This window comes from Girardinichthys multiradiatus, chromosome 12 (assembly GCF_021462225.1).
Source record: "Girardinichthys multiradiatus isolate DD_20200921_A chromosome 12, DD_fGirMul_XY1, whole genome shotgun sequence".
NCBI lineage: Eukaryota > Metazoa > Chordata > Actinopteri > Cyprinodontiformes > Goodeidae > Girardinichthys > Girardinichthys multiradiatus.
In genome coordinates, this window is record NC_061805.1 from 48,797,950 (window position 1) to 48,821,601 (window position 23,652).

The window sequence follows — 23,652 nt, forward strand, 5'->3', positions numbered from 1 at the left end:
GAAATCGGCTGACAACCTGACACTGTGGCCAGCTGCTCTGGGCTGCAAGTGTAATGGTGGTGCTCTGGATGGGGTAGGTGGAGGACAAAAAGAAAGAGGGATGTGTGAAATATAAAAGGAAAACCAGAAGAATCAGGAGGAGAATGAAATTAAAACAAGGCGGTGTCTGCTGATCAGGCAGCTTTAAATCCTCGTGTTTGTGTTTCTCATGTGGTTCTTGCAAATGAAAGTGAATGGAGTGAATGAACTGACATACTGACATGAACCTCTCTGGGTTTCAGGGACTTTCCTCACAGTTTCTGGATCTCAGGATTAAAAGGTGCATTCACACTGCACTGATCTTTGCCAGGAACTAGGGTAGCTTTCAAAGAACATTTATCTTAGATTTTCTCCGATCCTCACAAAATCTAAACACAGACTCAAATCAATAAAACACACAAATATAGGGTTAAATGTCCCCTGCAGCCATCAACAAGCTTCAGGCTTAATTCATAATTCTTGGTCAAATATGCAGCAATTTTGGAGTTGTTCCGGCTCCAACACACCCAAATCAAAAGGCTGAATTACCTCCTTGTCAAGTCAGCAAGTTTTGCAAAGTCCTGGTCATGAACAATTTATTTGACTCAGGTGTGTGAGAGCAGGGATGCATCCAAAGTTTGCAGGACGGTAGCACTCAAGAACTGGAGTTACAGAGGTCTGATGTAGGGTATGTAGTTGAGTTAAATATTTATGTTTTTGGCCCTGCCTTAACATTTGAGCTATTTATTGGACTGTCAAGTGGTGCATGTGTGAAATGTATCATCTTTACAACGGGCAGGACCCGTGGAAAGAAGAGGTAGGATGGATGCTCTGCTCACCTTAAGGTCTCTGTGAATGATGGGAGTCTTGCATTGATGAAGGCGAGCCACAGCTTCACAGGTGTCGCAGAAGATGTGGAGGACCTCAGCCTCACTGAAGCCCACGTTTAACCGCTGATTCATCTGCTTCACTACCTGACCCGCTGCAAGAAAACAAAAACAAAACAAGATTCAACACAATTTCCCAGTCCAGGCTGTAAATAGCAGCCACCGCTGGCATCTGTGGTTATCATAACTAGTTTATTCCCTGCCTGTGGAAATATTTGCATTTAATGGAGGACAAAACTGCCTAAAATGTCCTTTTAGAAAGACTAAAACAACAAGAAGCAAAGATCAAGAAGTATTAAGCTCATATTAGCCTGACTAAAGCCTTCATTCAGCAGCTGTTAGCAGACAGATCAGTGTTGCTCAAGACTTCCTGAGTTACTAAGATGGTACTTTACAAGAGGAACTTGAGATGGTGGCTGCTGATGGTGCCGTTTTCTTCCATCAGTCCAGCAGTGGTCTGAACTATAAACATATCCATACTACCATAGGAGTGGATTTTAACAACTGTACCTTTACAGTACTCCATGAGAATCAGGACCTCCCAAACACTGTCGGAAACTGAACTGATTGTTGAGTCCAGGTAGCGGACGATGTTCTTGTGACCCGACAGCTCCTTCTGCAGATGGGATTAAAACACGGGAGAGGTCAGGACAGAAACACACATTCTGAATCCATTTACCAAAATAAATGTAATGCTCTACTAAAACGGGTAGAAACTATGGGCAGGGTTCCTACACATTTATTAGGTTAGAGGAATGAACAGGTAGAGAAATTATTTCTAATAAACTAATATTTATTTTTAATGGTGATTGCAATTGTCCATTCCAGTGACATTGGATGGATGGTATAGTTGAATGGACGCACAAATGGATGACAAACCAATAGATGAATGGATAGATGGATGGAAGGACAAACCAATAGATGAATGGATAGATGGATGGAAGGACAAACCAATAGATGAATGGATAGATGGACAATGTGAAGGACAGAGAGATTAGTGGACAGCTGGATGTCAGGAAAGGCTGACAGATGGATGGAATGACAGATCAACAGACTGATGGACAGATGGGATTCTTATACACATGGATGTATGGAAGTTTAAATATGTTCCCATACTAAACCAGTTTCTTCTTCCATGCTTCTCCAGACCTGGCAAACAGATCAAGTTCCAGACTTCATAGAAAACACGTGACCAGAAGGAAACTAGTCAGAATACTAGTTACTGCTGTGATTAAATAGGACCACTGGACCAGGAGCGGGTTGTTGTTTCCTTCAATCAGTGCAGAGTCACAGCTGGAAACATCTGCTTTAAAACAGATTCACGCCTCAAGTCTCAAGACACGGCAGAACACAAACAGCCAGTTTAAATCTCTTCTAAACAACTTAGTAGCTTCACCACCAGATTTTAAGATCTCTTTTAAGACTTTTATGCTACTTGTAGGTTTTGATGCATAATTTTTCAGGTTTTATGGTTGAAGTGTCTTGGCTGTTGCAGGTTTAGAAATGCTTTTAGTGCTGCTGCTCATCTTAGCTCAGGACGCTCTTGCAAACAGGATCTTTGAGCTTAATCAGTCCTTTTTCCTGGTGAAACTAAGGTTAATAAATGAATGAATTAATTAAAAGGGAGATACAAGTTAGCCTGGTCACAGATACGCCTACAACACTGCAGTGATACAACGTTAGGTTCCCATCACTTCAAATTAATTCACAACATTTAGCTTAGAAAAAAACCCTCCAATCTCATGCCTTCATAAACGTAGTAACCTGAATATTCATGTTGCAATAAATGAGTTTATAATTCTGAAAACCTCTCATTCAGCTCGCCTCTTCAGTTATAGTCATTTATCTGCTGATTTCACTGTAGTCACTTGACACATTGTTTGTCGGTAGTTAAAAGGCCAGCATGGGAAGGGAGGCTGCGGTGTGTTGTGGAAACCAACACACCTAAGGCAATGTCCCAAGAGACCCAAACTGTGTCGACGTTTAAGGTCAGCTGTGTGTGTGTGTGTGTGTGTGTGTGTTACACGTTGTTCCAGATGAAGAGACAGAACAGACTCAGAGCAAGCCTGAATGGCTCGGATCCAGCTGTTCGTCGACGCTCTGGGGTCAAACGCTCCTAAAGAGACGGTCTGTCATGTTTGAAATTTGCTGCAAGGCTTCAGAAATAAAATAAAAATAATAACGTTTTATTGCCTGAAATGCTTTGAATGTTCCAATGCAATCATGCGTGATAGATCAACGTCATTTGTAGATCGACCAGGTGCATTAACGCCATGTCCGCCTACTCTCTGCTAAAAGCCTTTCGCTCTCACCAGACTGGAAATGCTGGAAACGGGATGGGGAGGGACCTATTTATATGCATCTTGACTTGTGACATCATGTGTTTTATTGTCGGCTGCAAGGGTTTGTGCTCCTCCAGAAGCAAAGACTGCATTAAACAAACGTAATGCCAGGAAACTAACGAAGTCAGGTATGTTTTCATATTATAAACCATCTTTTTACAGAAACAGGAAGCTGTAGGTGGAACAGTTACCTTATATCCTCACCTTCTCAGAGCATAAATATCGCAGCTGAGCCTCAGTTAAAGAGAAAGCATCTCACCATGATAGTGATCTCCCTCTTGTAGACGTTCAGGTCCGGCACGTTGTTCACGTACATCCTTTTGAGAGCGCAGCGAACACCGCTGTGTGTCCGAGCCAGGAACACCACAGAGAAGCCTCCTGGGAAAATTTAATTACAGCATTTCAGCTATTTAACTGGTTTAATAGAGATGAGCAAAAGAAAACAAAGAAAGAAAAACAAGAATAGCTTAGTGAAAAATAAAGACGCATAATAAAAGCTTCCATGCAGCTGGTAAGGTTGATGTTAGGGAAGAATCTCCTGGTTTATCTATTCCTGGTGACATTTTGGGAACCCAGTAGAAAAAAAATTAAAGATTGACAGAAAAACACGGGGAAGTAAACGCTAAGCAAATATAAGCAACAGGCTAACGATGCTAAAGTTGCAGCATCATTATTGTGGTTAAAAATCTGAAATCCTAACACCTGTCACATCTGAACTATTTGACGGTTTGGACTAATTAAAACAGTCTGAAACTATAAATAATATTTTAACACAATGTGTTTTTAGATCACTAGACAACCCTGAGGTTAGCACACGATTCACAGCTTTAGTAAAGGTCCATTTCATTATTTCATTAGTTAAGACTGCATTCGATCATCCTCTCAAACACATGGACTGATCAAACTAGGGCTGAAACAATTCATCGGATTAATTGTGACTGATTATTGAAATAATCGTCAACGAATTTAGTAATCAAGTAATCATTAACTGGAGTAAATAGACTCTAAAACATGCCATCTTCTGAGAGAACAACCCACTCAGAGCAGTGATTACACCAAAACTATACAAAGAATATATAGTTTGCATTTAACATGAAAAACCTTCTTTGTCTGTAAATATGCTTCATCCACAACTCTTCAAGTTGCATAATTTTAGCTTCACATTCCGTACAAAATCTCCCATTTTGCTTTTCGATTATTAATCAGAAAAATAGTCAACATATTAATCAATTAGCAAAATTATGATTAGTTGCAGTGTATCACAAAAGTGAGTACACCCTCACATTCCTACAGATATTTAAGTATGTTTTCATGGGACAACACTGACAAAATGACACTTTGACACAATGAAAAGTAGTCTTTGTGCAGCTTATATAACAGTGTAAATTTATTCTTCCCTCAAAATAACTCAAGATACAGCCATTAATGTCTGAACCACCGACAACAAAAGTGAGTACACCCATTAGAGAAAGTTCCTGAAGTGTCAATATTTTGTGTGGCCACCATTATTTACCAGAACTGCCTTAACTCTCCTGGGCATGGAGTTTACCTGAGCTCCACAGGTTGCCACTAGAACGCTTTTCCACTCCTCCATGACGGCATCGCGGAGCTGGCGGATATTCGAGACTTTGCGCTCCTCCACCTTACGCTTGAGGATGCCCCAAAGATGTTCTATTGGGTTTAGGTCTGGAGACATGCTAGGCCAGTCCCTCACCTTTACCCTCAGCCTCTTCAATAAAGCAGTGGTCATCTTAGAGGTGTGCTTGGGGTCTTTTATCGTGCTGGAACACTGCCATGCGACCCAGTTTCCGGAGGGAGGGGATCATGCTCTGCTTCAGTATTTCACAGTACATATTGGGGTTCATGTGTTCCTGAATGAAATGTAACCCCTCAACACCTGCTGCACTCATGCAGCCCCAGACCATGGCATTCCCACCACCATGCTTGACTGTAGGGAACACACATATATCTTTGTACTCCTCACCTGATTGCCGCCACACATGCTTGAGACCATCTGAACCAAACAAATTAATCTTGGTCTCATCAGACCATAGGACATAGTTCCAGTAATCCATGTCCTTTGTTGACATGTCTTCAACAAACTGCTTGCAGGCTTTCTTGAGGACAGACTTCAGAAGAGGCTTTCTTCTGGGATGACGGCCATGCAGACCAATTTCATGTAATGTGCGGCGTATGGTTTAAGCACCGTCAGGCTGACCCCCCACCTCTTCAATCTCTGCAGCAATGCTGACAGCACTTCTGCGCCTTTCTTTCAAAGACAGCATTTGGATGTGATGCTGAGCACGTGCACTCAGCTTCTTTGGACAACCAACGCGAGGTCTGTTCTGAGAGGACCCTGCTCTTTTAAAACGCTTGATGATCTTGGCCACTGTGCTACAGCTCAGTTTCAGGGTGTTGGCAATCCTCTTGTAGCCTTGGCCATCTTCATGTAGCGCAACAATTTGTCTTTTAAGATCCTCAGAGAGTTCTTTGCCACGAGGTGCCATGTGAGAACTTTCAGTGACCAGTATGAGAGGGCGAGAGCTGTACTACAAAATTAAACACACCTGTTCCCCATGCACACCTGAGACCTAGTAACACTAATGAGTCACATGACATTTTGGAGGGAAAATGACAAGAGTGCTCAATTTGGACGTAGTCTCTTAGGGGTGTACTCACTTTTGTTGTCGGTGGTTCAGACATTAATGGCTGTATCTTGAGTTATTTTGAGGGAAGAATAAATTTACACTGTTTTATAAGCTGCACAAAGACTACTTTTCATTGTGTCAAAGTGTCATTTTGTCAGTGTTGTCTCATGAAAACATACTTAAATATCTGCAGGAATGTGAGGGGTGTACTCACTCTTGTGATACACTTTACATCAAACAAGAACCGATTCATTCTGCACTGAACAGAACCTGCAACGTGTACCCACCTTTATTCTGTTCCCGAAAACAAAGCAAGGACGGTCTGAGTGGTACGTTTGGCATATGGATCCACTTTGAATGGGGAACCAAAATAAGTTAACCCCAAACTGCATCATTCTACACTGATTACAGATGTTTAAAACATATGAGACCATTAAAACCTTTCCTCTATTTGCAATCAAGAGTATTCTGAGTTTTCTGGTAAATATTGTATTCTACCTTTAAAATGCCAGGACCTCTGCGCCCTGCAGAGGATAGTGATGGGAGCTGAAAGGTTCATTGGGGTGTGCCCCTACCCCCTGTCAAGAGATGGTGCAGGAACAGGACTCTGAACATTGCCAGAACTCCGGATACCCTCCACATAAACGTTTGGATCTGCTGCCATCAGGGAAACAGTACCACAGCATCAAAAGCAGAATCAGACTGTCTGGGTCAAGCTATTAAAATGATGACCAGATAACGCACTTTTTTCATGTCTAATCAAAGGTAAAACTACAATTAAAATCTATGAGGAAGCTCTGCCAAGACAGAGAGAATGATGTGTGCAGCTTCAGCCCTGATGACTTCTAGAGGCATGCAAACTAAATGTTTGCCCACAAACTGCTCAGCTAATTCATGACTCATAAAACTGATAACAGGATCTGTGGCGTGCACAAACAACGTCCTGAAAACAGGGCGAACTACGAAAGGGTCACCATGTGGTCAACATGGTCGCGTACGGGGAAACGTCTGTTAAAATTTCACTACATTACAAAGACTATCGCACATATTGAATTGAAAATCTGAGCTCACTGGGCTTCTTCTACTGGGTCACACGGTTTCTAATTTGGGTTTAAAGTAAGATCTGATAACATACGAAACAGAAAAAGCTCACTGCAGGTTTTCATTAAATTACAAGCTGTCGGTTGATGCATTTATAGAAGTCGGTGATGTAACCCTTCATGTAACGAATCAAAGCTCAACTGTTGGGAGGGGTTACCTTCAGAGAGCTTACAAACATCTTTAAAACAAACTCACAAATGTGACAGTGGTGTGACTCAGGAGGACTAAACGGACGACAGCAGGCCTGACAGTGAGGTGTAATCATACTGAGGCTAAGTGTTTGCTCGTATGTAGTCACAACAGTGAGTGATACAGTAGCACACATTATCAGATTAGGAGCGGCTGACGTTATTCTGTAGCACAGAGCAGGCAGATAATGAGACGAGAATCAACAGGGCCGTAACAGAGACGAGGCACAGCGGCTCAGAGAAACTAGCATAAGAAACTAACTTTAACTGTGGTTCCTCTCTCTCGGTGCATGTCGACTCAGACGGCTTGCATCTGCTCAAATGTGGCACCATAAAAATCACCACAAACTTAGATAAGTAATGACAGAGCCGTCACAGTCACAAGACTGCATGAAAAGGCTGCAGAGAGAAACTAAACTGAAGTCAAGTACTTGAACTGTAAATCCACGCAGCGCAACTGAAATGCTTGGAAAACGATACTGCAGCTTGATAAAAAGACATTCCTATTTTCTGCACACATGATGAGAATAACATATCTGTATATGCAGAAACCCTGCCATTTAACTGAAAGTCTGCCTGGACAGTCGACAAGAACCTCTGCTGTTAACGCCTGCTGGAAGAAGCTCATTGATTCACCTGGTGTTCCAGGGATAGCTTGGTGGTCAATTCAAGCCACTAAATCAAGCTTTCATAGATTTCCTGACAGCACTGTTGGGTCCAGGACCGTTTAAAGACTTCAATCCAATGACGTGGCTTTGTGTCTGAAGTATTCCCACTGACCTTTGAAGCCAGAGAATCTGAATTTAAAGCTGAGCATTTTGAAACTACTTTCCCAGAATCCCACCAAATCTGCCATGCGTCCTCATTTTCTTCTAGACTGAGAGCTGTAAGGATTTCATGTTTACATGCGGCCATAAAAAGCAGAAAGAGAGCGCTTCCGGTTCTCAGGTTTTACTTTGCTCTCCTCTGTCAGATGCTTCTCAGCCAACGTGTGCAGCCCTGCAAACATGTTTGTCTCACTCTCCTCAGCATGCAGTTTGCATGCACTCAGATTAGCTGAAGAGCTTTCATCATTAAAGTGTCTGAACTGGTGACACTTAATCCTACTTTGGATTATGTGCACTTTATTAATGTATTACTTTGCAAGAAGGAAGTGAGGCCGTAAAGTAAAAATATTAGAATAAAGAATATTATGAACTCCAAGGGGAATGCCAGTTCTAGAAAATAACATCCATGTTCATTGTCTAGAAAAACTCATGAGGTGGTAGATAAGTAGTACTGAAGTAGAGAGCGAAAATGATCAGAAATGTCACATTTCTGGCCCTGTTCTCTCTCCAAGCTCAAACTACATGAAGATCATCTTCTATGGCACCAGCGTTTTCAGATAAATCTACCTGCAACACACCTGAATCAAAGCTTTGTGTGCATCCTTGACACAGAGATGTAGGATGCAGGTGTAGTAACTCAAACGTAACAGTAAAATGGAGACGAGATGTGGGGGCTAAAGTATGTGATGGATTTTATAAGGGAAAATCCATTTGCCCGGGCAACGGGCCAGGAAGCAGAAAAGAGAAGGCTGTCGGTGATTGTAACGACAAGATCCAAAGGGCGAGCTAATCCCCACGGAAACCTGACCCATTTAAGGGATTCTCACAGCAAAATTCTGCAAAGTTGTTTATTTTAGATTGTAAGAGATAGATTTACACAACCATCTTTGTCAGGCCAACCTGATGATTTGTAAATAGTACAAGTGATATCCGATGGGATTTAACTCATTAAATGACTGTCGATGACTTCACGATTTACAGGACAGATGTTCAAGGTGCTTCACCTTCAAACACCTCATTGGTTGGAGGACAGCATTGCCTCACGGCATCCAAGGTTTAGTCCAACAGAAAGGAAAAACAATCCAGAAGCACAAACTGAGAGGAGAGTCAACACTTGTAGTATTGTGAGGAATACTTAACCCACTGGATTTCTATACTGCACTTTCTAAAGTTAAAGTGTCAAATTGAGACATAAATGACATGATAACAACACATCAATGTTTTTATGTTGTCATAATTACAACTTGGGCTGCACAATATATCATGAATAAATCATTGTAATATCAGTGTGTGCAGTATTCATATCCCGAAGGATAGTTTGGAGTGCAGTAATTATTGGCTAATATATACCAAGTGTTATGAACCTGCATTTTATATCTTAATGTAATATTTGGCCAGTTGGACAGGGCCTCACACCCGAAACTAAGTTGCAACTGATATCATCGCAATATTTGTTAGCATTATTGCAAGATTTTCTAATATTGTGCCAGTGAATTTTGCCTCAGGACAGCAACCTGAGGTGACAGCAGCTTCTGCAGAGGCCATCTAGGCATGTCGACCAACTGGTTTGGACAGCAGCTGACTGGGACAATAGGCTGCAGATCCAAGTTCTCGCTAAATCAACTCCCAGCGGGCTTTTGTTGCCTCACATGACTACGCCAGCCACGGGAACCGTTTGCTATTGAGTGCATTATTCTCCTGAGTAGGGTTAGGTGGAATGATTTGTTGTAGAATGGGCTTTGAGCACAATATACAAACTTCCTAGACAAATGAAGGGCTTTGAAATGCCCCAAAACACTTTTTTACATGTACAGGATGCACAATTAGCTGAAAATGTGTTGTTTTTAGGACTTTTGTTAGGCCTGTTTGTTTAATAACTAACAAGAATGAATAGAAAAATAGCTCTAAGGCAAAAAGTTCCGTATTTGAAGAATTCTTGCAGTAATTTAATCTTAGGTAAAAAAAACTTTATATCTAACCAAAAACTTAATGATACGTTTTTGTTTTTTTTACTTGAAACGGTTCTTTTACATCTGGCTAAAACCTCTAACAATAAAAAAGACACTTGCTTTTAAATATTAAACAAATGTTTCCTCAAAAATGCATCGATCTGAGGCTAAAACTGTAATTTCTGTTCTTTGATCTGTTCAGTGCAACTAAATGCTTCCTCTAATGCATGACTGATGAGCATGTCTAACTTACTCAGCTGCCATTAGGTCCAACTAACCGCCATTAGCCCTCGCCTCCTGCTCGTCTGCTGGCAGGCTGCAGGGTGGACAAGACATGTAGGAACTTCGGCATGAAGACTCACTCAGCTTTCTGTGACAGTTGACTGAACGCCTCCACCAGGCCAAGATGGCGGCGTTTCAGCTTGGTGCCGAGCGAAGGGGGTCATTATTGGAGAGTTTTGTTTGTTTAACCATTAACAAACGAATATCAAGAGTTTCGGACCCTGACATCATTGATAAGCATGAAAAACAAGGACTTTACATGAAACAGTCGCTCATGTCGGCTTTTCATAAATAAAGGGAAGGAAACTAAAAGTGAAAGCTCAGTGAAGATAAATCTAGAGGGATAAATTGATGATTTGCTCAGTCACAAGGAGCAGATGTTCTTCCTTTGAAGCACATCGTCATCATCATCCATGATGGCACTGACGAACCATCTTCTGACCAAACCCTTCAATCAAATCCCAGCAAGAACATGAAAGTGAAAAGGACTGTTCTGGGCTCCGTCGTCAGCCTGAACCACCTTTTAGGAGAGCAGAGCAACACTTTTGGGGAGATTTTAAGCAGACTGAGGCATTTCCTCTTTGAGGCCCCATCCTGTAACATAAACTCGCAACACTTCCCCTAAACGTCTCCAAAGCTGTAGAATGTAAATAATAAGGCTACCAGCAACATTACAGACAGGCCGTCACAAAGGCAGGCATTTTATTTAGGGTTGTTCTCCTCCATGTAACCAGTTGAACTGAACTGCTTAGAATGATAAAAACCATCAGTCAGGTAAAGGAAGGAGTTATGCTGAGCAGAGGTGTTTTCTGTGCCCTTTTCAACTTCGAATCTCCTCTTGACTTCCTTTCCTCACTGAAAACCAAGCGCAGAGAGGGACTTCCTTTTTGTTTTTTAAATGTTTAAAGAACAATACACTGCAGATTTTCACCTAACATCCCCCAGCCATCTCCACACCCTTCACAGGGTGGGAATATAGGCAGAACAGTAAGCAGTCTCTCAACTGTTGCTACAGTTATTATGATCCCCATGAGCCTCTGCTCACGCTTTCTCTCCTCCACACTGCTAATTATCACAGGACTTCTCTTTTATAGAGATGAATGCATTTTCAGTACAGCCTAAAACAAATATTAATTTCATTTAATCTCCCAGCAACCAGCCTTTATGCACAATTTGGAGGTATGTGCACACTTCTCCCTTGCTTGGGTAACTATGATACCGCTGGGATGCACAGATATCGATCTTAAAGGTACAGAGGGCATGATCGTGGTACTGTATTTATTATGAGTACATGCTCTCAGGATTAAATATATTTTCTGACATTTTCCTTTATTTACTTCAGCCACTAAAGACCTGCATGAGGTTTGGGGATTCTTTCTAAATTATAGGGAGCTAATGAACACAACTGCGGTTACGCCAAGCATTGATTGGATGTCTGGTGCTCATTCAGACACAGCCCTGGTCCCCAAGACAGCCCTATAAATCCAGAATCATTGTTCATGTAAAGCAGATAAAATGCAACAATATTAAACAAAGTTACATCCTGGTATTAAACGATCTTACAACCATAAAATGTGCAGTGTTGCTGAGCTGATCTGCGTTAACAGCAGGGATATTTTAAACATGTAATGATAAATAGACTGAATTTATACAGCGCTTTTCTGGTCATACCGACCACTAAAAGGTGCTTTACACTAGAACCACGTTCAGCCAGTCGCACACATCCAGGTACCGATACCCAGATCAGTAAGCAACTTGGGGACAGGTGCCTTGCCCAGGGGGCACATCAACATGTGGCAGGAGGAAGCTGGAATCAAACCCACAACACTAGGAAATCCTCTTAGATTCAGTATTAATACAGAGACCAAGGCAGAAGCTGCTTTTGTTGTCATAAAATCGCTGTGTAACTGGAACTGCAACAAGGCTGCATAAATCATTTAAAAGAAAGCAGACACAACATCAAACAGCAAAGTATGCATCACTGTTAACCACAAAATTAGGAACCAATTCCAACTGCACATTATCCAGAGCAGCCCTGTAAACTATTCCAGCCTAATGAGAATCTGTTCAAATATCTTTGTTTCAAAGTCCTAAAAAGTTGCACTACAGCAATGCTCCCACGTAAAAATAGACATGGTGTAGCTTTTATCGAGCAGTCGAGACATTCTGCACGCGGTGAGCTTTCTCCTGATGTGGACAACACACCACTGTGTCACTTTTATGCTGGACCTTTCAAAGTCTACGTGACAGTTCTCGCTGATGGCAAAAATATGTTAAGAAAACCAGCATGTTTGGGAAAGCCTAAAAGAAACCTGCCATCTCCAGTCCTTCACACAAATCAAACCAAAACCACAGAGCTGAGATACTCAAGGTTGTTGCAGGTCAGATATTTTTAAACTTCAGAGAAAGAGACTCTGCCAAAGCACGGAGGTGGCAGAGGCATGGTGCAAGTATTCTGGGCTGAAATGAATGAGTTCAATGACAGGACCACTAAATCTCAATGAAGCAAAAAAATGTATTATGTGGTTGAGTCTGAATTTAACCTGCAAGTCTCAGTTTTTAGTTGAAACAAGAACATAATCGTTTTCCCAACAAACCCGACTAAGATAGGAAGACATTTATCAGGCAGATTTTAAGACCTGGTTGTGTAAAATTCTCTAAACTAATGTTTTAGGAGGATGGTTTTCTTTAATCCAAGTAAGGAAAGAGACTTCATTCTTCAAAGAAGCTCCGATAAAGAAAGTGTGCATCATGGAAATGGCATATCCAGCAAGTACTTTGTTATTCTTTTCGATTAAATGAGAAACTTTCCACTGGCAGGCTCTTATCTCGGAGCGTGTTCTCCTAAGCAGGGCTATTTTTCAAGGTTGCTTACCAATCTCTACAGAGATAAGGAGGCATGTTTGGAAGAAAAGTCATTTCTTTAGGTCAAGTAGATGGTCAATGAATTTAGGTAAGGAGTTTTTAATTTCGCTGAGTTTTTTTTATACATATAAGTTAAATATTTAGCATCATGAGCTGCAGCTTCTTATCTGTGACAGAGCTGAACGCTCCCAGCTCGTCTCACATCCTGTTCTGCCTCAGCTCACCCCTTTGAGACACCAGTACACGTTCCTTTAGGAAGGTTTCACTTTAACATCTAATAAAATAAGAGACTGTGTACATGAATCTACTAATCACTACACCTAAAGAATATTTACTTTATTATAGGTTCAATAATCTGATATATATATGTGCTAAATTACAAAGGATTACAATCAAATGATGTTTAGGAGTGACGCACTGATTGACCAATTTCTGTTTTTCTTTAATGCTTCACCATTTGATTTGTTTAATTTTAAGGTCAATCAAACAGAAAATACAAGAAAATGTGTTTCAGGTTCTGTGATAGATGCAGCAGTTCTGAATCAAACAGAAAATGAAGGAATTCGAGGATTTCCACCATTTATGCATGAAATCGCATGTTCCTCCCCTTTCTCTGGTTCAGACTCAAGGTGCATTAAAGAACATGCAGTTATAGATCACAAATTGTCTGGGGGTGGGGCGTGCAGAGGGAATTACTCTGATAATAAAACTGATTTGAAGAAAATTGTGCGATTCCAGTTTGTTTACTATTTATTATTATTGAAGCTGTTAATAATTTTTTTTTTTACACAGATAATGGACAATAAGCTGTGGTGGGCGGAGATCTGTTTTCCCTGACCACAGCGGTGCTCCGTCTGGAGAAGGACCCGTTTAGGCCCAAAGTGTAAAACATACACATAAAAAAACAGCGTAGGTAGATAAAAAAGTGTCGGGAATTTAAGGTTTGGTCAGAAACCCAGAGTCCAAACCGACTAAGTCCACCACCATTTCAACCCACTCAAGACTGTGGAAATGGTGGTGGACTTTCGGAGAACACCACCACCTCACCATCCTCAACAACACTGTATCGGCCGTGGACCACTTCAGGTTCTTAGGAACCACCATCTCTGAGGACCTGAGATGGTCTTCACACATAGACACTGTTCGAAAGAAGGCCCAGCAGAGACTGTACTTCCTGAGGCAACTCAAGAAGTTCAACCTTCCACAGGAGCTGCTGGTCATCTTCTACACTGCCATCATTCAATCTGTCCTGTCTTCATCCATCTCAGTGTATATTTGTAAATATGTATATTCTGTAATGCAAAAACAAAACCAAAGAGCAAATGTACTCGAGTCAAATTCCTTGTTTGTATGTACGAACTTGGCAATAAAGCTGATTGTGATTCTGACTATAAAAGTAAAGGTTTCACTCTTCGATGAGCACAGATCTAAAGCTGATGAAGACTTTAGTGCCATTTATGAGATGCAGATACATCTTCTGAAATGTGAGAACAGACATGGAGGAAATGTACCTGCCAAACAGAGCTGTTCTTTTAACAAGAGCCAGTACCGCAGCAAACATCACCCTGTGCCTGGCTAAAAGGAACTACAAACAACTCCAACAAGCTTTTGTTTACAAAACTGTCCGCCTAAGCTTTAATTCTTCTTTCTTATTCAGGTCATTCCGTCACTTTGGCTTACATAAAAAGCACAGCGTTTGTAAGACAACAGATGTTTGCTTCGACCGAGGCTCAGGTGAGCAGTGAGAAGCGTTTGGAAAGACGGATAAACAGCTGTTACAAACTCTTTGGCAGAAGCAGCTCCAGAAAAGGCCACATGAGGTTCAGCGACTGGACTTGTTTTTCATACTGGGATTAGTGAGTGGGAAAGTTCTGGCAGTGAAACGCTGAAAAAGTCTGACCTCAACTTCAATTGTTGCAACTAAACCAACAGAAAGGAGTGTCCCTGCTTCCATCGACATGATGGGATTGAAACAGAAGAATAATGCCAGAATAAGAAGATTAAAAAGGTTCAAAACATTACAACAGCATGGGAGGCTGAGGCAGTTCATTTCAGAATTAAACTTGAAGTTGTAACTATAGTTGCAGTGGTTTTTCAAACTATTACATCAGGGTTGAGTTTGTGGTTATAGTGGCTGTAAAGACTTTTGCAAGACAATGTAGTTCTGATCAAATACCTCATTAGCCTTTAAAAAAAAAAAAAAAGCTCCAACAAATTTTTAACTTGAGGTTTCCAAGGAAAGAAAAACCGAGCTTGTCACAGAATAAGATGAAACATATGAACCCTCTTATTTTTATTTATTTTGTTCCATTAGCGGCCCTTATTTATCCCTGTTGGTTAGACAGGAAACCAGCAGAGACAGAAGGGGGTAAACCCTGGAAAGATGCCTCAAGGACTAATACCCTCTGCATGGAGGCGAGGACTGTGTACGTCAGTCCTTAAGACAATTTAAACAATGACCCGTTGGAAAACAAATGCACCACCACCGCAAGGTCAAAGGTTATTAAATGTGGACAAAAAGTAATGCTACAGATTATGGACTTACTGAGAATGGCCGCGATCACACCTCCCTTGCACCAGGAGAACTACGATTAATTTTAACTCCATGTGATGGTTGTTTTTATTTCTGGTTGTGGAAGGAAGATATGGATAACCTTTTAAAATGTGTTGAAAATAGAAGACTGCTCGTTATGGAGAAGATACTATGACCAACTGCTGGCAAGGCAGCCAGCGGACCGAGCTGAGCCAGTCAGGATGCGAAGTGCTTGGAGACAGAGGCTGAGCAGCAGGACGTTAGCTTCTACCTAATCTGCAGGAAATAACTAAACCACTATGTTTTGTGCTAATGCTTGTCATTTGGGTAACTGAAATATTTTTTTGTACATCTGTAAATTAAAACTTCAAGCGACAATGACAGTAGTAGAAATGCACCTGATTGGTTAATTGAGACCACCATTATGGCCACGGATCACAGAGTCGCTCTGATTTTTTGGGAATGTCCCTGTGCTCTTATTACAGTCTCCTTCCTTCGTATGTCAAAATATATGAAATTACAGTAAATTATTTGTTACTAATATGGACGTTTTGCAAAACAAATTCCTCCAATTTCAAACATTTTTTTTTTAAAGTTCACTTTGCTCTGTGAACTGATCATTATTCTCTGGCTGTGTTCGGCTTTAGTCTGACCTTGTTGTCATTAAACTTTGGTCAAGTGATAAAACAGTTCCTTACTGGGAGAAGATGGAAGGCAATGTAAAAAGAAATGTGCTAAAATAGCTTTTGGCAAATCATAAGAGCACTAAAACATAATTTCTGTGTTCTGATGTGTTGAAATGCTGATGTTGGTGCCGCTTACCGGGCTGGCATGGCTAATTTATCTATTTACCATCGTTTTCCTGGAATTTCACAATTGAAATCAAGAGATGAAGGAAACAAATACTTTCAAAAATCCCAGTATCAACTAATGTCACTCCGACATTTGGTCCTCTGTAATCGTTAGACCAGCAGAGGTAATAATTCTTCTGCAGTTTCCTAAAGAGAGAAGGGGCGGCAGAAACCGAAGGCCTGAATGAGCAAGCACAAAGGCAGCGATGCCCATCACAGGACCATGAGCTGCATCATCGTACCAGCAGTCTCTCTAGGGTGCTGGACTAAAACAACAAAGAGGCACAATGTGCCTATTCATCACCGGTACATTATGCTAATAATGTAGATGAAGGCATTCTCACCACTCTCCCTTCAGAAAGAAAGAAAATCAAACAGGTCATTCAAAAAGGAAAAATATCTGATGAAGGATTATTGAAATGAATCACACACAAATGCAATGCAAATTCTCTTCAAGCAAGGCATAATGTTGTCAGGTCAAGTCAATGATGCAATCGAGGCCACCTAGGGAAAAAACTGCTGAGATTAAACTCAATTTTTTTCACCAAACAAGTTAAGCCAAGTTAAACGTGAGCATGCATCAACCAAGGTTGATAAAAAGCACAACTCAAGTCAAATCTGTTCAAGTTTGATTTAAAAACCCTGTTTGAGGTGGACTTAAATATTATCCAGCACAAAAGGAATGTCTTTAATTAGATATCCACTTTGTTAATGCTGAGAAACAAGAGAATCTCCAAACACCACATTTATCGAATGCACTTTACAACTATGAGAAATATTAAAACTGCATCCTGCAAATTAAAAACAAAACATACTGTTTGTCTGAGCAACACCCACTAAGATCACAAGGGGATGATGAAGCCACTTGTTGAACACAGCAGCTGTTTGCATGCAAACGAAGTTTCGCATCTGTCTTGTTCAGATGATCTGCAGCCTGTTGTGGTCTCCACTTTCAACACTGGAGGTCCAACATAGCTCTCATCGCTGCAACGGACGGGGCCCTGATATCAGAGAGATGGCATGTTTTAACAACCTGCTGACAATATGCAGGTGCAAGGTCAACATGCTCACTGGGTCTTGTTTTTGTTGTTGCTGGCAGGAAAAGATTCAAAAAAAAAAAGGTGCAAGCCAAAAAACCTGCAACACAAAATCTTCAGATTTGACCGTATGAAGATGGAGGAGACCCCAATCAAACCAGATGTCCCTGAACTTCAACCTTTGTAAATAAGCTTGTAAAACTGCAGGCACAGGAAGTGAAACCCCAGAGGCATGGTCTTCCTGTTCCTTATAAACGCACTAAGGACACTATATCAAGAATCCAAAACATACAAACAACTTACTGACTTGTCACCACATTCGGACGTCAATGAGGTAATCAAGTAAAGGTGTGTAAATGTGTGGCTGTACACATAGAAGCTATCAGCTCAATGCTCAGGAAAGACCCTGATTAAATGTTCTGCCTGCAACAAGAGGGTCACAATCAGCTAGGGAACAATCAGTTATGGCACTTGCAATGAAATATTTCACAATTCAAATAAAATAAAAAACAAAGATAATCCAAGTAAAAAAACAGTTTTCAAATAAATTCAATTTATTTATATAGCGCCAATTCACAACGCGTCATCTCAAGGTTCTTCACAAAGTCAGGTTCATACATTCCAATTAATCCTAACCATTGAACAGTTCAGTCAGATTCAGTTATTTATTCAAATTGGATAAAAAGTTTTTCTGTCTAAGGAAACCCAGCAGATTGTATCCAGTCAGTGACTTGCAGCAATCCCTCATACTGAGCATGCATGTAGCGACAGTGGAGAGGAAAAACTCCCTTTTAACAGGAAGAAACCTCCAGCAGAACCAGAACCAGGCTCAGTGTGAGCGGCCATCTGCCACGACCGACTGGAGGTTTGAGAGAACAGAGCAGAGAAGGAAAAAGAACCAACAAGTGGAGAAGTAACTGCCACCCATCCCCATGTTGAATTTTGAATTAATGGTCTTTATTCTTGGTGTGGGTGGGTGGGGGTTTACAAGTCACACCCTGGCCTGGTTACCACCTGACCGGTAGAATAAGTCAAATATAACCTGTCTGACAACTTGAAGTAGGCTAAACTAAAGCAACACATCATGCCTGGATCAGTTTGGACAGAGTTAAAAAGCCATTTCTAAGTCGTTGGGACTCCACAGAACCATGGTGAGAGCAATAACCCACAAATGGAGAAAACAAAGCAGTGGAGAACCTTCCTTGCAGTGGCTGGTCAACCAGAATTACTCCAGGAATGCATCAACAGCTCAACCGGGAGGTCACAAAGAATCCAGAAGAAGATTCAATAATTGCAGGTGGTTCCAGAAAAGTAAAACATTTTTGGAAGGCATAGATCTCGGTACATCTTGCATAAAACCAACCAAGCATTTACGAAAACAACATTATACCAACAGTCAAACAGGGGTGGCGGTAGTGTGATGGTCAGGTGATGCTCTCCAGCTTCAGAACCTGAACAACTTAAAATAATTGCTGGGACTGCGGACTTTCGTCCAGAAACCTTAAAAAGAATGTCAGGCAATCAGTTTTTGACCTTCAGCTCGAGTATGCAACAGGACGATGATCCAAACCTGCAGGTCCAACTCTGAATGGCTCAAAAAAACAAAACTAAGGTTTAAAGGCGCCTTAGTCAAAGTCCAGCCTTGAATCCGATTGAGGTGCTGTAGTGAAATCTCTAACAAGGTGTTAAAAGATGGATAACCCTCCAATTTGGCTGAATTACAAATTCTGCAAAGGAGAATGGACCAAAATGTCAAAGAATCAGTTTGGTACAAATCTGAAGGCATTTATTGCTGCAGAGGGCGGCACAACCAGTTGTTAGATTATCCCACAAGGCCAAGTTGGTTTGAATAGGTTTTTTTCTCTTAAATAATGAAACAATTTTAAAACTTTTATTTACTCAGATTAATTTGTTTGATGATCTGAAACAAAGCATCTGATAACCATTTCTGAAACTCCTAAGAAGGAACTGCTGCTGTGTGTGATAAGAGTTAGGAGACCCAGGCTGATGAGTCAACAGATGCATCCTGTTCGTACATGTTGCCTCTGGGTTCCTTGACAGCAGAAGAGAAACCGCAAAGAGGAGTCAGAGGGAAATGATGAAGTTCTAGCTCAGCATGAAAACAGAACAGCTCTGCAAATGTTCCAGAACACAGGAGAACCTACTGGCTATAAGGTTTAGCCTAAAGGGAATCTTGTGCTTTTCATTAAACTGGTATAAATGTTGGATAAAAGCTAAAAGAGCAAGTAGAGCAACTCCAAAACATCACATGATAAATTCGGCACTTAGACATCAATGGTCAACGCAAACCGGCAGCTCACATGGTGCAACTGAACATTATCCTTTTTCTTTACAGAATAACCAACTGTCTGCACTGATGAAGCTCTCTAAATGTCCTCTTCTTAAAGACAGGAAATAAACTGATGCAATCTGTGCTTTCTGGCAAGGTTAATATAACAGCATCAGTTTCATCATGCTGTCAGTGAGGGAGAGGAAAGCAAACCATTTCAATCGATCTGCAGATTTGAAAACCCGTAGAGGACGAGGAGTGGATGGAGCATCAGATTACATGTTCATTAGCTTAATCGAAAATGTTCATCTTAGGTGTTGTTACACCTGAGGTATTTAGTCCGTTTAAAACAAAGATGTGAACATAGCAACTGCACTAGGGTTCGACCAAAGCAACAGTTTGGAGAAGGTGGGCTTGGTACGGTCCCAGATAAACTGAAGAGCAGTTTGTGGTGTGAACATGATCCGACCTCTAGCTATCAGGGCCAAACACCTTCCCATAACCAGGTTTACGTTGCATTGTGGGATGCGGTAGAGGAAACAAACTAATAAGCGAAGGCTGTGTGTCTTTTTCATAAAGCGCAAAGACCCGTGCAACTTTCAAGACCTCTCAACTCCAAAAAAAGGTTTTAAAAAAAACGAAGCAACTGTACTTCAGTTGCTGCAGCTGAAGACGGTTTTTCCGTTTAAGGCTGGGGAGGGAACAGTTCCAAGCTTTTCAGATGTTTGGGATGGGCCGTTCTTCACATCTAAATACACTTGCAGATTAGACTCCCTCGTGCCATTGTTAGCCTGGACTACTGTCAGATGTTTTAGTCACCAGCAAGAAGGCGTGAACTGGTATGAAACCGATCTATTTTTGACAGATAAAATCTGAGGCCTCCTCCTCTGCTGGTTTCTCTTGTTTGACGTAAAGGCTTCCTTCACTTTCAAACCATCTACCACCTTCTCCGTTCAAGTATGAACATTCAGTACTCAAAAAAATGGCACTTAACCTTGAGGTCCACAGCTGAGTCTCGTCCTGAGGAGCTGACTCTTCTGCGCCGAGCCATACGTCTGGAGATGCTGTTCAGTTTCTCCAGTATAGAGTTCTGGATATGCCACTGAACTGAAAACACCGCGCCCCTCAGTTTGGGATTGGGTATTTTGTTCTTGGGATGACAGAACCTCTGTCTGAGTTCTGTTTGGATCAAGAGAAATGAAGACCAGTTGCTTTATTTTTTTAACTGTTTTTTTGGATTTGCCATTTTCTGGATGACTGACAATCTTCAACCCCACAAGACATCCCAACGTTCTCAAAATCTATTCAGTATCTCTCAGATATTTTTTCCTCAAATATTACCCAGAAACATGCTAATAAGTTTAATTCAATTCTCCATATTTTCCACTAGCTTGGAACACAACATCTGCTTCCTGTTTTCATTTCATCTGACCAATAAACAGACTGAATGTTCTCACCTGGTTTGTAGTGGCAGGTACTGGTTTGTTGGAGTTGTGTGGGTGTGAAAAGAACACCAATCACTGGAAAAAGGTTACAAGTTAAACTCCTCAATTGATTCGGACCAAAGTAAACAAACTACAGGTGTGAAAAAACCTTTAAACTGCATCAGTGTTGTACTGCTGGTTGTCACAACTGGTTAAAATAAATAAAAAGACAACACTTCATGGGAAAGAAATACATTTCTAATCCAAAACTAGTCAGTTTTGACAAAGCAAAAAAGGAATTAAAAGGAATTTTTCAGCTGGTAGGTTTAAATGTGGCAACAATACACAGAATGGATTCAGAGGAATACAGGGGAAAGCCTTGATGACGCAACACAAAGTCATCGGCGGTTTGTAGATGAGTAGAGATAACAGTTCCTTGGTGCTTTGATGACTGTCATCTGACTATGTTTTATTTCCTCAGACACCAACAACAAGAAATGTTTATGACACCAATACATATTTCTATGCAACAGCAACAACTCAGACTGCATTAATACTTTTTGACCAAAAATATACCCTCTTTGGAACAGACTGTCCAAGTATGCATTGGCTGGTACTGGACTCTAAATGCAACTCTGCCATAAAACAGCCAGTTTAAACCCACCTAAATATCACATCATAACATGTAGTTAGTTCTTATACATTTAAAGACTAGGAAAAACATCCTGACCAAAAAAAAAGACTGATTGGTCCATTTACTGAATAATACTACATTTTATTTTACATTTAACGTTACAAAAATCTATAATACCTCTGCAGTTCACACAGTTACGATGTAAGCTTTTATCGTAGACTGAAAGGTACCACTTCCTGTAGATGAGTTCTGGTTTACTGGACAAACATGATTTGGCTCACAAGATGCGAGTTAAAATTGTAATAAAAATAGGTTTTAAGTAATTATCACAACTAGGAGGACATCCATTAAGTGCTATTTTTAGTTGTATTAAGTAGCCAATCAGAAACATCAAACTAGGACATTGGAGGTCCAAGTTATTTTGCATAGTTGTAAAAAAGTATCGAAACAGTTTACACCAAATTTCCATCCCTTGGCTGGTAGCCACACGTTTTTCGTTGCTGGTAATGCAACAAATAATTGTAGCTTTGTTGAATGAAGCCACATCATCTCTATGTGTTACTTCTTTCATATCTGATGTGGAAATTCAAAGTTTCACCTCTGGAAATGTATATCTGAATATTTAGGAAGTATCATTATAAATGTTTAAAGATGCTAATTTATTTAATGTTGAAGTTGTTATAGGTTTCCTCTGATTAGATTGTGAAACCAGTCCTTCATTGAGTCATGCTTTTATTTTGGAAGACTTTCCGTAAACGTGAATGTCTCTTAGTAGTTCGGCAAACTGAAGGATTCGCTCAGAGTAAATACGGTAAATTATCCCGACTAACAGCGCTATCTCCAACCAAATCCACAACACAGGTACACAACTGGGTCACAGTAAGACTGTATTCTTGAGCAACTTCCTACGGAGCTACTGAACATGTCAACATAGCATCTATTAGAGAACAAATGCCATTTAACTTGCATCATGCGGCGCATTATTCTCCTTTCAATCATACTTTAAACATGTGCTTCCAATCCTTGTGTCTACACGTTTTAGATGTTTCCCTGCTCCAACCTGCTCTGTTTAAACCATTGTGCCATTAACAGGCTTCAGCAGAACCTGATGACCTGCAGGAGGTAATTCATTCATATGAATCCGGTGTGTTGTGCAGCAAACAAATGAAAACCTGCAGGGAGGTGTGCACTAAGAAGAATTGGTGGCTTAAACTCTGCTTAGCCCTTTTTCTCACAATTCAAAGAGATTTGTTTTTGTAAATGTATGCTCAAGGAGCTGCAAATTCAAATATTTTCTTTACTCAACATTTATTTCCAGAATGCTTTTTTGTAGTAGTTTTACTATGCAACAAACAGCTTAAGCTTAAAAACACGGGACAAACTGAGCAGAGTGAGACATAATGTAGTAATGTATGACTAAATGTGACAGCTAAGCATTTACCTTGAGAAAGATTGATGAGCAAAGGTCACTGTGTAACCTTGTGTTGCTGGCAGGCTAATAAAACAAAAAGCAGCAGCCACTTCACATGATTATATGATCACAGAGACACATGACTGCTTGCAGGAACTATGGTTTTTAATGTTTTGGCTTTTTAATTTGGAGGAGTGAGATGAGGCTTGCAGTTTGAGATTACAGCATGTTTACAGTGTTGTGTTGTATGAGCGGACATGTTTGTCAAATCTGATCTGTTGACCTGGCGTTCCTCATTTTAATTTTAGGGTTATTATGATTTATATCCTTTATGGATAATATAGCAATAATGAACAACCTTCGAA

At 40.7% G+C, this 23,652-nt stretch overlaps 1 protein-coding gene across 3 annotated transcripts in view; it reads right to left on the reverse strand.

The window, feature by feature from the left end:
• The window catches only part of bmp2k (BMP2 inducible kinase), a 51,457-nt gene that overhangs the window by 24,479 nt on the left and 3,326 nt on the right, over positions 1-23,652 (reverse strand). For 2 of the 3 annotated variants that reach the window (XM_047382217.1, XM_047382216.1), the window contains exons 2-4: positions 3,507-3,625; positions 1,416-1,521; positions 858-1,000 (exon numbers count right to left, since the gene is read on the reverse strand). In XM_047382217.1, the coding sequence (XP_047238173.1) occupies positions 858-1,000; positions 1,416-1,521; positions 3,507-3,625 (368 nt within the window). Of the gene's footprint in view, positions 1-857; positions 1,001-1,415; positions 1,522-3,506; positions 3,626-20,812; positions 20,998-21,275; positions 21,339-23,652 lie in introns of all 3 variants that reach the window. The other variant, XM_047382218.1, reaches the window with a different exon arrangement.